At 48.5% G+C, this 14,154-nt stretch overlaps 1 protein-coding gene across 6 annotated transcripts in view; it reads left to right on the top strand.

Moving 5' to 3' along the window:
* ACSF3 (acyl-CoA synthetase family member 3) overlaps positions 1-14,154 on the top strand; it is a 60,237-nt gene that overhangs the window by 11,486 nt on the left and 34,597 nt on the right. For all 6 annotated transcript variants that reach the window (XR_010318819.1, XM_023558053.2, XM_023558054.2 and 3 more), the window contains exons 2-5: positions 3,479-4,198; positions 5,061-5,216; positions 7,355-7,509; positions 8,928-9,073. Coding sequence is in view for 5 of the 6 variants with exons in the window: in XM_023558053.2 (XP_023413821.1) it covers positions 3,479-4,198; positions 5,061-5,216; positions 7,355-7,509; positions 8,928-9,073 (1,177 nt within the window). In the remaining variant the exon portion in view is untranslated. The remainder of the gene's footprint in view (positions 1-3,478; positions 4,199-5,060; positions 5,217-7,354; positions 7,510-8,927; positions 9,074-14,154) is intronic.

The raw sequence follows: 14,154 nt of genomic DNA, 5'->3' as shown, positions 1-14,154 counted from the left end.
TGTTTTACTTAGTTTTTCAAGTCTTTGTTGCAGAGGAACGGCATGGTTCTTCTGTCTGTAGTGCCATGTTGGCTCCGTCTCTTTTGCTCCTCTTCTTGTGAATGTGGCCTTGGGCAGTCACGTTACTTCTCAGGTTGCATTGGGAGTTGTTGCTGGGACTGCCTGCTCACCTTCCCACCCCCAGCCCATGGTGGATTTATGGTGTGTGATGATATGCTCACCGTTTGGTTAAGAGATGTGAGGGAGGTTCTGTATTAGAATATGCCCCATGTCCATGAGGGAGGTGGGGCTTGAGGAGCCAGGGGCTATGGGAGGCACCTCAGCCATACACCACCCTCCACCGTCTGTAGCTCAGAAATGGAAGCCCCGGAAGGGAGGGCAGGTATGAGTAGCCTTGGCTTCCATTTTCCATGACAAGTCCCAATGCCAGCTCTCCCTGTTTCAAAGGCAGCCAGCCTCCTCTCTGAGATCCCTGAAGGCACTGGGCTCCAGTTAGTGTTGTTGGAAAGGGGCACTGAGGGAAGGTGAATCAGCCACTTTGGTGGCTGCGGTTTGGGTTTTGCATCTCTCACCCACCCTGTGGCCTCATGGGGATGCAGGCAGCAGCCCCTTCCTGCCACGTGTGCTATGCTCCTTAGTACCTTGTAAACTGTCACCTCCAATCAACACCCTGGAACATCTCTGGTTCTCTCAGCAGCAAGGATCTGGCCTTGGGGCGAGAGCCCAGAAATACTGTGCGGGAGGGTTTCTACTTGCAGATTCTCTTGTTTTCATTTACCCCATGCCTGCAAAGCAAATTGTGAAGAATTTGTTAGAAGTGAGAAAAGGAATCATGATAAAGCTGCCCTGGTTGGCTTCTCACTGGTTTACTTTCTTCCTGAAACTGGCATACTGGTATCTCACGTGTTTATCACATTTCTTGTTTCCTCTGGTCGGACCCAGCTGCTTTCTTACAATTCTTTATAGTAGCAGAGACCAAGGGCATTGCAGACAGGGTGAGGACCCCTCTCTGAGCTCCTTACAGGGGGCGGGGCGTAGAGAAGCTGTGCCACACACTTTTGCTGGTAGACTGCTTCTCAGACCCAGAAATAGTGCAGCCTTCCAGTGGGGCCATGTGTATTTGAGAGCTGGCCATCTGGCAGAGCCTGGTGAGCAGTTAAGGAATATCCACGTATAAAAGAGATGGAGGCTCTGGTGGGCCAGAGACGGGGGTCTCTGAGGGTCCATGTTCCTCTCACCTTGGCAGGGAGGCAGGAATGCTCCCTCTGCTGGCCGGGGCAGGAAGTGTTCCCCCTGGAGTCCAGTCCTGCCAGCCCAAACTCCAATACCCTCGAGGACTTCAAGTCAAACGTAATTCAATTCTGGCAATTTTTATTGTGTGGAGTTTGTTTGTTTTGTTAGGTAATTATGAAGTGTTGTGTATAATCTGTTTTTTAAATGGAGATTAGAGAACGAAACTGTTTAGTACATGTGACAAACAATAACACGTTAGTTTTCCCTTGCAGCAAGTTAATGAAAGAGGGAAAAGTGAGAATTTGTCAGAGAGCCCACATGTGCACTGTGGCTTGCGACATGGAGGGGTGTGAGACGGGTGAGAAAGTGAGAGAGGCAGGTGCCCGGCACAGGCAAGAGGCGGGGCCTATGGGACTACGGCTCCCCTGCCCTCTCCCCGACTTGGCACAGCTGAGACCCTTGCCAGGTGATTCCTGCAGAGTCCCTGGGCCTGTCAGAGCAGGGGATGGGATTTACAGCTTTTATGTTGTGAATCTGCCATGTGGGGTATGTAGGGACGGAGGGAGTGGGTGTTTTAGGCTCAGAGCTTCGGTACAGATGCCCTTGGCAGGCACTTTGGTGGCCTCTGCCTCTCGGAAGCTCCCTCTGTCCAGGAGCACAGAGGCCAGAGGGCTCTCCCCAGGGGAGCTGTTGTTGTTAGGTGCCGTCAAGTCAGTTCCGACTCATAGCAACCCCATGCACAACAGAACGAAACAGTGCCCGGTCCTGCACCATCCTTACAATCGTTGTTATGCTTGAGTTCATTGTTGCAGCCACTGTGTCAATCCGCCTCGCTGAGGGTCTTCCTCTTTTCCACTGACCCTGTACTCTGCCAAGCATGATGTCCTTCTCCAGGGACTGATCCTTCCTGACAACATGTCCAAAGTATGTAAGACGCAGTCTCGCCATCCATGCCTCTAAGGAGCATTCTGGCTGCACTTCTTCCAAGACAGATTCGTTCATTCTTTTGGCAGTCCATGGTATATTCAATATTCTTCGCCAACACCATAATTCAAAGGCATCAACTCTTCTTCGGTCTTCCTTATTCATTGTCCACCTTTCACATGCATATGATGGGATTGAAAATACCATGGCTTGGGTCAGGCGCACCTTAGTCTTCAGGGTGACATCTTTGCTCTTCGACACTTTGAAGAGGTCCTTTGCAGCAGATTTACCCAATGTAACGCATCTTTTGATTTCTTGACTGCTGCTTCTATGGCTGTTGATTGTGGATCCAAGTAAAATGAAATCCTTGATAACTTCAATCTTTTCTCCGTTTATCATGATGTTGCTCATTGGTCCAGTTGTGAGGATTTTTGTTTTCTTTATGTTGAGGTGCAACCCATGCTGAAAGCTGTGGTCTTTGATTTTCATTAGTAAGTGCTTCAAGTCCTCTTCACTTTCAGCAAGCAAGGTTGTGTCATCTGCATAGTGCAGGTTGTTAATAAGTCTTCCTCCAAACCTGATGCCCCGTTCTTCTTCATATAGTCCAGCTTCTCATATTATTTGTTCAGCATACAGATTAAATAGGTCTGGTGAAAGAATACAACCCTGATGCATACCTTTCCTGACTTTAAACCAATCAGTATCCCCTTGTTCTCTCTGAACAACTGCCTCTTGATCTATGTAAAGATTCCTCATGAGCACAATTAAGTGTTCTGGAATTCCCATTCTTCGCAATGTTATCCAAACTGAAATGTTCTTGCTTCCAAAGGCCACAAAGCAGGGATGGGCAGTTCTTGCAGGGATGGACAGGTCAGGGGTTTTAGACTGGGGCCAATGGTTGTCATTCACCCCAACAGCCACATTAACGCTGGGAGTATCCGGTTATTACCGTGCCAGGAGGCGAGTTCACAGAGGCCACCTGACCCTTGAGTTGAGTTGAACTTCACTTGTAAACAGCCCTTGGTCTGAAGCACTTTGGAAAGTATTCTTGCCATTTCTTGTGGAGTACTTGAACCATGACCTGTGCCTGTAAGGGCCTTCTGTCTGGTGCCTGGGGCCTATCTTTGTATCTATTCTCCTCTTTTATAGGGCATATAGGATTAGGATCCACCCTATCCTGGTATGACCTCATGTTAACCTAACCGATAGCACCTTCCAAGACCCTATTCCTCAACAAGGTCGCACTCAGGGTTAGGACTTCAGCATATCTTTTTTTAGGGCATACGACTCCGTTGGTGACATTCCCCTTTCTTTGTTTCAGCACCAGCCCCAAAAGTTGAGGAGGAGCACTGTCAGCGCAATGCACCCCCTCATGACGCTGCCACTTCGGCGCCTGGCATGGGGCTGGGTCTCTGGCTGGCCGGCTTCTCTGAGGCCCAGAGGACAAAGACTTCTGCACACTGCCTCGGCTGCCCGCCCTGACAGCAGTGCCCCGGTGTTCACCCGAGCCCTGGCCTTTGGGGACAGGACAGCCCTTGTGGACCAGCATGGCCACCACACGTACCGGGACCTGTACCAGCGGAGCCTGCGCCTGTCCCAGGAGATCTGCAGGCTCCGCGCATGTACCAGTGGCGACCTGGGCGAGGAGCGGGTCTCCTTCATGTGCTCCAATGATGCCTCCTACGTCGTGGCTCAGTGGGCCTCGTGGATGAGCGGCGGCATTGCAGTCCCACTGCACAGCAAGCACCCTGCGACCCAGCTGGAGTACTTCATCCAAGACTCCAGGAGCTCCGTGGTGGTGGCTGGCCCGGGGCACCTAGAGCTCCTGGGCCCCGTGGCCAGCAGGCTGGGGGTCCCCCTGTTGCCGCTTCTCCCCGATGTCTACACTGGGGCAGCAGATGGCCTGGTGGAAGGAGAGGCACCAGCACGCAACTGGAAGGAGCGGGGCTGGAAGGAGCGGGGCGCCATGATCGTTTACACAAGTGGCACCACAGGCCGGCCCAAGGGCGTCCTGAGCAGTCATGGCAATGTCAGCTCCATGGTGAGTCCATGGAGAGCCACGGGGCGTGCTGTATCCCTGAGGCCAATCATGGCATCATCTATAAGGTGGACTTGGAGGGCGCTGTTCAGTGCTGTCCCCACCCCACTGAGCCTAATTGAATACTTGGAGTAGCTGTCCTTGGTCAGCGTGCTAACAGTTCCATGGCCAATACAGGCTGGCTACTGGAGCCAACTCCAGTCGCAGGACTAGGGGGTCATGCAGAGGGGCCCAGGTGCCTGTGGAGTGACCAGCCCAGAGCTGACCACCACAGGTGATTGTAAGGTATTCTCCAAAGTGACCAACCATGAAGTAGTATTCAGGGTATGTGACCAGGACCTATAATTGATATTTATTTGGGAAAACCCAGAAGCAGGAACCACTTTTACATACACTCATGTCATATGTGTTATTTTCATGTTAATCACCTGCTTTGTAAAACCCCCAGCCAGTTTATTTGTCTATAATCTATGTTCTGCTTACTTCGAAGAAGTGTTTGTATGTACAGTAAGAGGCCCAGATGCTATAGAACCAATAAAATAAAAATAAAAGCTCAAGACCACAAAGAAGAAAGTGGGAAATAGACTGTTTAGAGCCTTAGCTGATGTGGCCACCACTAGTCAGTATCGAGCTTAGTGCTGGCTGCTGGCCTGATACCTTACCTTCTAGAAGAGGCCAGCGCTTTTATCTGAAGAGCTCATTTCTCACTTCTTGTCTCTAAGAGGAGAGTCCTGCATGTGTCCCCACACAGGGGCCCTGGAGTCATGCCTCCGCCACCCCTTCCTTCGAGCTTCCCATCTCTGACCAAGGCAGGGTTGTACACTGGTCCCTGGCGCCTCTCACTAGCACCTGTGTCATCCTGCAGGTGACAGGGTTGGTGGACAAGTGGGCATGGACACCGGACGATGTCATCCTGCATGTACTCCCGCTGCACCATGTCCACGGCATGGTCAACAAGCTGCTGTGCCCGCTCTGGGTGGGTGCAACCTGCGTGATGCTGCCCAAGTTCAGTGCGGAGCAGGTGAGTGGGGCACTCTGGGCAGGGGAGGCCCGGGTGGGCACTCTCTGGTTGTGGACTTCGCAGTCTGTTTACATTCCCGTGGCGTCTGTCACAGACAACAGTTCAGTCCTTACACAACACACATTCACTTTTGAAAAATCCTAGAGGCTAAGGCCCTGAAGCCAAGGTGTAGGTGGGCTGGACCTTGGAAGGCTGGGCTGGAGGGGGAGTGGGGGGCTGTTCTTTACCTTTTCTAGCTTCTCCACATGCCACATCCTTGGCTCAGGGCTATCCTCCACTCACTGTTCTGTGGCCACATGGCTGCCTCTTCTGTGTCACATCCCCTCTGCCTGGCTCACGTGAGGGTCCTGTGGTTGGTTACACAGTGATCCAAAATACCCCTTCAGACCTTCCTCTTCCTCCTCCCCCTGCACAGTCCCTTTACCCTGTGAGGTCACATTCACAGGTCCTAGGATGAGGATATGGGTCTCTCTGGGCATCGTTCTGCCAACCGCACCAGCTGTCAGTGATTCACAGCAAGTGATGCAGCTGGAGGCACCTTACTTTATCTTTCTTTGCTCTTTCCCCCTTTTAGACATTTTATCCCTCCTGTAGCCCTTGTCTGTGAGGGTACCAAAATCAGAAAGCCAGCTGCCATCAACTCTGCCTCATAGCAACTCCGTGTGTGTCAGAGTTGAACTGTGCTCCAAAGGGCTGTCAAGGCTGTGACCTCTCAGAAGCAGATTGAGAGGCCTTCCAAAGCACGTATGGGTGGGTTTAAATTGCCAACCTTTTGATTAGTAGCCAAGCACGTTGACTGTGCCACCCAAGGACTTCTAATCAGACAATAGACATGACTTAATTTGCCTAGTGCCTGGCATATGTATTAAGTTCTTGATAAATGATAATTTTCCCTCCTCCTGTTTCACCACAGGAAACCCTGGTGGCATAGTGGTTAAGAGCTACGGCTGCTAACCAAAAGGTCCACAGTTCAAATCCACCAGGCGTTCCTTGGAAACCATATGGAGCAGTTCTACTCTGTCCTATAGGGTCGCTATGAGTCGGTATTGACTTGACAGCAGTGGGTTTGGTTTGGTTTTCTGGTTTCATCACTGGGGAAACTGAGGTTCAGAGAGGAAAGACTTCCCTGCGGACACAGACTTGTCTCCCAGCCTGAGATGGAGGGAACACTTCCCTCTGTACTCCGCATCCCACCTTCTGCCGTGACCCCTGAGTGAAAGCCCGGTTGGCTAGCATCTCTCTAAGCAGCTCTGAGCCTGGAAGCCAAGGGTCCTGGTTTGCTGTGTTCCTTGCTCACCAGAATGCCGCCTCTCTGTTTTTACCAGCAGAACAAGAGTGAGGACTCCCAAGCCTCATCCTTTCTCTTTGCCACCTGGTGCCTCAACCCACATACCATGTCATGAGGTGCATCAAACACTGGCTTTATGGGTGGGCAGGCTTGAGTGCAAACCCTCGCCTCTTTGACCCTCGGTCTCATCCTCTGAGAAAGAGCAACTTCATAATACAGGGCTCAGGACCCCACAGTGCAATCTCTGGGGGAGGGCGCAGAATAAACACGATACAGCAGTTTTTCTTAAAGATTTAGGGGGTAAAACATGAGAAATTTAACTGATGAGAAATACAAAACATTTTTGTGTTAAAACAAGAAGCCGTTATTATGGGGTAAGGCAGAAAGTTCCTAGGAAGTTTCTGAATGAAATAGAAGCCTTCATCCATTCACACCTGTTGGTGCCTGTTAGCGCCAGGCCAGGTGCTGGCTGACAGGGACACAATGGCCTCCAAGACGGCCCCTCGAGCTACATGCCAGCTTCCTGGAAACATGTCAGCTCCTCTCTGCACAGCCGGAAATGTCTATGGAGTACAGACCTGAGACCAGAACCTTCTTGCCCTGGGCTCTTTTCCCCATTGCTCTTTGTCCACACGGTCACCTCTGTGGCCCAGACAGGATTCAGCCCCATCGTAGGATGACTCCGTGGGAACAGAACAAGGGTTGTGCTTACGGAATCTCTAATGCTTAAAATAAGGACAGGCCCATGTCCCAAAGGGCGCCATAACTGGGACGGGGAAGTGCTCAGGGCTTGTCTGTATGTCTCTCTGTTTTGAAATTTATGTCTGTTTGCTTCCTTCATTCGTTCTAGGTTTGGGAAAAGTTCTTGAGTTCTGAAACTCCGCGGGTCAACCTGTTCATGGCAGTGCCCACAATCTACTCCAAGCTGATAGACTATTACGACAAGCGCTTCACCCAGCCTCACGTCCAGGACTATGTGCGTGCAGTCTGTAAGGAGAAAATCAGGTGAGACCCTGTTCCTGGGAAATCAGCTCTGCTGAGTGTCAGGAAGCAGTTTTCCATCCCCCTTGAAACATCTGCTTTTATGCATATGTGTTTGAGGTAGAGTTTGAAAGACGGTCATGAGTTGTGGCCACGTCCTTCCTTCCCTGTCCTCGGACATATGTCAGCTGCAGCTCTGGCTCCCACAGTACTGTCTCTCTCCATCCTGAGACTGCCAGTCACTGAGCCACCCTTGGCTTGGCATGTTCTGACCTTTTCCTGCCAACCCACCTGCCTGCTCCTCCCCCCTCCTCCTGCCCCACTTTCCCCTCCTCCCTCTCCTTTCCTTTCCCTCCCCTCCTCCTCCTCCCTTCTCTCCCTCCCTTTCTTCCCCCTTCCCCCTCCTCTTTCCTCAGTGATGAGCTGATCCTCTGGTCGTTAGCTGTGTGGCGCCTGCTCAGCACTTCCGTAAACCAGGAGACTGGAGACCACCCCTCTGGTTCCCAGTCCTTGGGGTGAGCACAGGAAGGGGAACTGTTTCCGGGGGAGGGGGGTGCATTTTGGATTGTCCAAGAAGAGTATTTGGTGGAGCTGCATATTGCCCCCATTTCCTGTTCCGATGCTCCTTTCCAGTCAAGACGTTTTGTTCCTGCCGTGACCCCACCTGACCCCTTGGGCCTAGTGGGCAGCCGTTGGTAGAGTGGGTGTCAGATGCTCTGGGCACAGATCTGAGTGGGGTGAGGGGCAAGTTATACCCACGTTAAAGAACCAAGGTGAGGAGGAGGCCAGCGAAGGAGCAGTCAGGGTGGTCTCCACGGCAGGGCTGTGGGCCTGTCTACTGAGTCCTGCAGTGGGGCCAGGAAACGCAGTGCCGTTCTGGGCGTCCACGCTCCAGCCCGAGCTGGGTGGAAACATCCTCTCTGCTGTAATGCATAAGGGAGCGAGGTGTGAGAATGCAGCGCAGGGGCTCCTGAATGTGGTACACGTGCTGCTGTGATCATTTCCCCATGTTACGGAGCCACCGAGCACGAGGGAGGAGTGTCTCACTCAGCGCCAGGAGGTTCGAGCTTGGGCCACATGTCTCACCTGCCCCTTCCGCTCCTCAGAGCAGTGCTTTCTCCACAAATTAAGTCTTATCATAGTCCTCAGTATTATTATTGCTGTTATTTAGGACTGTTTGTCAACAACATCTTAATTTATGTGCAAATTAGTGCCACCAAAGACCCTAAGAAAATGTTTTTCTTTTACCTTTGAAGACCTGCTTACATTCTAAAACATACCCACAGAAATCAAAGAGTAATGTTAAGTTTTAGCCCAAACTACAGCTTTCATCGCTACTCTGAAAACAGTGGTACGTGTTTTCTGGGCCCTGAGGTGGAGCTGTCCTCCGTGAGGCAGCCAGGCTCCTCTAGAGCTGAGCCGCCTCTGCTTGTGTCACACAGGCTGATGGTGTCAGGCTCCGCCGCGCTGCCCCTCCCAGTGCTGGAGAAGTGGAGGGACATCACGGGCCACACACTGCTGGAGAGATACGGCATGACAGAGATTGGCATGGCCCTGTCCAACCCCCTGACCGCAGCCCGCCTGCCAGGTAGGAGGGCTCCCTCTGCCACCTCACCCCGGTGTGCTCTGAGCCCCCATGCAGGCCCATCTTCAGGGCAGCAGCATTTGGGCTGGAAGGGACAGTGGAGGGGGGAATAGGTGATACTGGAGGGGTCACTGAGGCAGCTGACCTGTGGGACCAGGCCGTCAGACCAGGGGAGACTTTCTGGGCACTCACCAGCCAGGCTGGCCCCTCTGGGCTACTTCCTACCCTCTGGTACCCCCATGCCCCTGCCTGAATTACCTGGAGAGACAGTGAAGGAAGTAGAACCCAGCCCTCAGGTGCTTGCCCCAGTCTGTGTAGAGCACCCTCTGGGGCCCAGGCTATCCATGTTCTGACCAAGACCATCAGTTTCTGCTTCCTGCCACTGGCAGCAACTTCACATCTTACCCATTTCGTCAGGGTCCCAGTGTCCTGAGTACCCAGTGCCGCTGGCAGCCCAGGAAGTCCCACCTCTGCTGAGTGACCTGCTCCTCCCCACCCCCAGGCTTCCTGCCCTTCAGTCCCCTCTGCTTGACCAACCTTCTCTAAAATGTTCCATTTGACCCCAGGCCTTAACGGGGTTTATACACACTGGGGACTGCCAAGCCCGAGGCCGGGGGTGCTGGCTGTTGGCCTCTTCTGTACTCATTCAGGATGCATGGGAGCCCCTTCCAGGCATGTGTGTAGTCATTGGCTCCTTTTTGTTACTGAGTAGGAGTCTTCAGTGTGGGTGGACCACTGTTGTTCACCCATTCACTACAGAAAGGACATTTGGGGGGTTCCCAGTTTGGGGTGCTTATGAATAATGCTGTTATAAACATTGTGAGATGTTTAACTTTATAAGAAACTGCCACTAGCACTTGGTATTGTGTGTGTGTTCTTTTTAAGCCATTCCTACAGGTGTGTAGTGGGGTCTCGATGTGGTTTAATGTGCATTTCCATAGTGACTGTTGGTGTTGAGCAGCTTTTCATGTGCTTACTTGACATCTGTATGTCCTCTTTGGTGAAGTATCTAGTCAGACTTAACCCCACTTTTTAACTGAGAGCTTTGTTTTCTTATTACTGAGTTTTGAGAGTTTTTTTTTGGGGGGGGGGGCTTTAATTCTGGATAGAAGTCCTTTATCAGATATGTGTTTTTCAGATATATTCTTAATTAAGAAGTTCTGAATTCATCAATTTGTTCTTTTATGAATTATACTTTTGGTGTCATATCTAAGAAATCTTTGCTTAGCCCAAGGTCACAAAGATTTACTACAGTAAAACCTGCCAAAGCTGGAACCTATCTAAGGTGGAAACCTGTCAGAGAGGGAAAACTCAAATATTTTCCGCTAATAGAGAGCGATTGGAAAGTGTTAAGGCTGCACCCTGTTAAAGGCAGAAAACTTCCAAGACCGGCAGAAACAAGGCAGTTCCGTCAAGTTCCAGCGCTCACAGGTTTCACTGTACCAGGTTTTCTGTAGAAGTTTTATGCTTTTAGGTTTATGTTTAGATCTATGTGTAGAAGAAAGCTAACATAGATGGTGTCATCAATTGAATTGGGTCCCCCAAAAATATGTGTCAACTTGGCTAGGCCGTGATTCCTATTATTGTGTGATCGTCTACCGTTTTGTCATCTGATATGATCACCCTATGTGTTATAAATCCTACCTCTATGATGTTAATGAGGCAGGATTCAATCTACAAGTTTAGGTTGTGTCTTAAGTCAATCTCTTTTGAGATATAAAAGAGAGAATTGAGCAGGGAGACATGGGGATCTCATACCACCAAGAAAGTAGTGCCAGGAGCAGAGTGCATCCTTTGGACCCAGGGTCCCTGCACTGAGAAGCTCTTGGACCAGGGGAAGAATGATGATGAGGACCTTCCCCTAGAGTCGACAGAGAAAGAAAGCCTTCCCGGGAGCTGGCACCCTGAATTTGGACTTCTAGCCTCCTAGACTATGAGAGAATAAATTTCTGTTTGTTAAAGCCATCTGCTTGTGGTATTTCTGTTATAGCAGCATTAGATAACTAAGGCAACAGGCCTAAATGTTATCCTTGGAAAGGCTACTTACAAGGCTGGCCTTGGCTGCCACCTGGGAACTTGGATTTCAGGAGGGTTCCCACCATTCCTTAATTGATAAGGGTGGCTCTCTGTGCCTTGACTTTTGATACAAACACCTGCCTTCCTTCTGGGAGTCTGGAATTTTGGTAGTACCAGCCAGAGGGTGCCTATGTGACTAGCCCCCAGTAAAAATCCCTTGGCACTGAGTCTCTAATGAGCTTCCTGGTTGACAACACTTCAGACGAATTGTCACACTCGTTCCTGGGGGAATTAAGTCCTCCTGTGTGACTGGAGTCCTGGTATGGCACAGTGGTTAAGAGCTTGGCTGTTAACCAAAAGGTCAGCAGTTCCAGTCCACAAGCCACTCCTTGGAAACCCTGTGGTGTAGTTCTCCTCTGTCCTACAGGGTCACTATGAGTGGGAACTGACTTGACGCCAATGGGTTTTGTTTTTGGCTTTTGTATGACTCTACAGGGAGAGGACTCTGGAAGTTTGTGCCTCCCCCGACCCTTGCATTTTCCCATTGCTGATTTTCTCTATATCCTATTACTGTATGACTGTGCTGAGTGCTATGAGGCCCCTTGGTATATTCTGAACCCGAGGGTGGTCTTGGGGACCCCCAACTCGATCTATGGTCCACTCTGAATTAATGTTTATATATAGTGCAAGGTATGGATTGAGGTTCTTTTTTTTTTAACCTGTAGGTATCCAGTTTTTTTTCCTAGCACTATTTGTTAAAAAGACTGTCGTTTCTCCGTTGCTTCTTTGTTGAAAATCAATTAATTATGTATTATATGTAGGTTTATGTCTGGACTATATTCTGTTCCATTGATCTCTTTGTCTGTCCTTTTGCTAATTCCATACTGGTTTGATTGCTGTAGCTCTATAGTAAGTCTTGAAATCAGACAATCCTCCAGCTTTGTTCTTGTTCAAAATCGTTTTGGGCGTTTCTCTTCCTTTGCCTTCCCATATAAACATTAGAATCCGGTTGTCAATTTCCGTTTTTAAAAAATCTTGCTAGAGTTTTGATTGGAATTATTATAAATCACTTTGGGAAGAATTGACATCTTAATAATATTGACTCTTTCAATTAATTAATATAATATATTTTTAAATTATTTAGGTCTTTTAAAATTTATTCTGTGTTTTATCATTTTTAGAATACAGATTTTGTGTGTATTTTGTTAGATTTATATCTAAGTATTAGTGTTGGATGTTACTGTAAATGCTTCTTTAAAATGTTCAGTATCGGGTTGTTGCTAGTAATACAATTGATTTTTGTATATTGACCTGGTAACCTTTAAACTTACTTATTAGTTCTAGCAGCTTTATATAGATTATTTGGAATTTTCTATGTAGATAATCATGTCAACTTCAAATAGAGAAAATTTTATAACTTCTTTCTAATCCGTATGCCTTTTATTTCTTTTTCTTGCCTTAATGCCCTGGCAAGGACCTCCAGTGTGATGCCAAATAGTGATGTGGGGGGAGCATCCTGGCCTTGTTCCCAGCCTTCGAGGGTAGCGTTCGGTCTCATACCGTTAAGCATGATGCTAGCTGTAGATTTTTTGGTAGGTGCCTTTCATCAGGTTGAAGAATTTCTCATCTATTCCTGGCTTGCTGAGACTTTCTATCATGAATGGATGTTGAATTCGTCAAATCTAATTCTGCAGCAGTACATCCACAGGGAACTGCCAGAGATTCAAGCCAGACTCAGAAGAGGACGTGGAACCAGGGATATCGTTGCTGATGTCAGATGGATCCTGGCTGAAAGCAGAGAATACCAGGAGGATGTTTACCTGTGTTCTATTGACTACGCAAAGACATTCGACTGTGTGGATCATAACAAATTGTGGATAACATTTTGAAGAATGGGAATTCCAGAACACTTAATTGTGCTCATGATGAACCTATACATAGACTAAGAAGCAGTCATTCACACAGAACAAGGGGACACTGCAGTGGTTTTAAATCGGGAAAGTGTGTGTCAGGGCTGTATCCTTTCTCTGTACTTCGTCAGCCTGTTTGCTTGTCAGTCGCTTTTACTTTAGCCGCTCTCGTGGATGTGAAGTGGTATTTCACTGTGGTTTTTAATCTGCATTTCCCTGATGACTAACGATGCTGAGTGTCTTTTGGTGTGGATCCTTAATTGGCCTTTTGTATATCTTCTTTTGTGAAGTATTTATTCAATTCTTTTGTAATTGTTTTACTTGTTATCTTTTTGTTTTGTAGGAGTTATTTATATATTCTTTTGTTAGAAATATGTGTCATGAACATTTTTTTCCCAGTCTGTGGCTTGTTGTTTGTTTTGTTTTTTTATTTGTTGAAGTGAAATTTTTTATAGTTTTTAATGGTTTATGCCTTTTGTATCTTAAGAAATTTTTGCTACTGCTGAGGTTTTGAAAAGATTCTATATTCCAGAAGCTTTATGTTTCTCAATGTTACTTTATGACCTGTCTTGAATCATTTGTGTATGTGTGTGTGTTTCAAGTGCGGAAGGGGTCATGGTTCATTTTTTTCCATATGTGTATTCAGTTGTTCTAGAAACACATGTTTAAAAGACTTTTCTATTCAACTTATTTAATACCTTTATTGAAATTTAATCTAACATGTTATCTGTCTGTGTCATGGATTGAATTATGTCTCCCCAAAAATGTGTGTATTAACTTGGTTAGACCGTGATTCCTAATATTCTGTGGTTGTCCCTCATTTTGTGATTGTAATTTTACGTTAAAGAGATTAGGGAGGGATTGTAATGCCCTTACCAGGTCATATCCCTGATCCAATATAAAAGGAGTTTCCCTGGGGTGTGTCCTGTACCACCTTTTATCTCTCCAGAAATAAAAGGAAAGGGCATTAAGCAGAGATTTGGGAATCTCCTGCCACCAAGAAGGCAGCGCCAGGAGCAGAGCGTGTCCTTTAGACCTCAGGTTCCTGCACTGAGATGCTCCCAGACCAAGGGAAGACTGATGACAAGGAATATCCTCCAAAGCCGACACAGAGAGAAAGCCTGCCCCTGAAGCTGGTGCCCTGAGTTCAGACCTAGC

Source organism: Loxodonta africana, chromosome 21, assembly GCF_030014295.1.
Source record: "Loxodonta africana isolate mLoxAfr1 chromosome 21, mLoxAfr1.hap2, whole genome shotgun sequence".
NCBI lineage: Eukaryota > Metazoa > Chordata > Mammalia > Proboscidea > Elephantidae > Loxodonta > Loxodonta africana.
The sequence above is the reverse complement of the archived record's forward strand: the minus strand, read 5'-3'. Positions and strand labels throughout refer to the sequence as shown.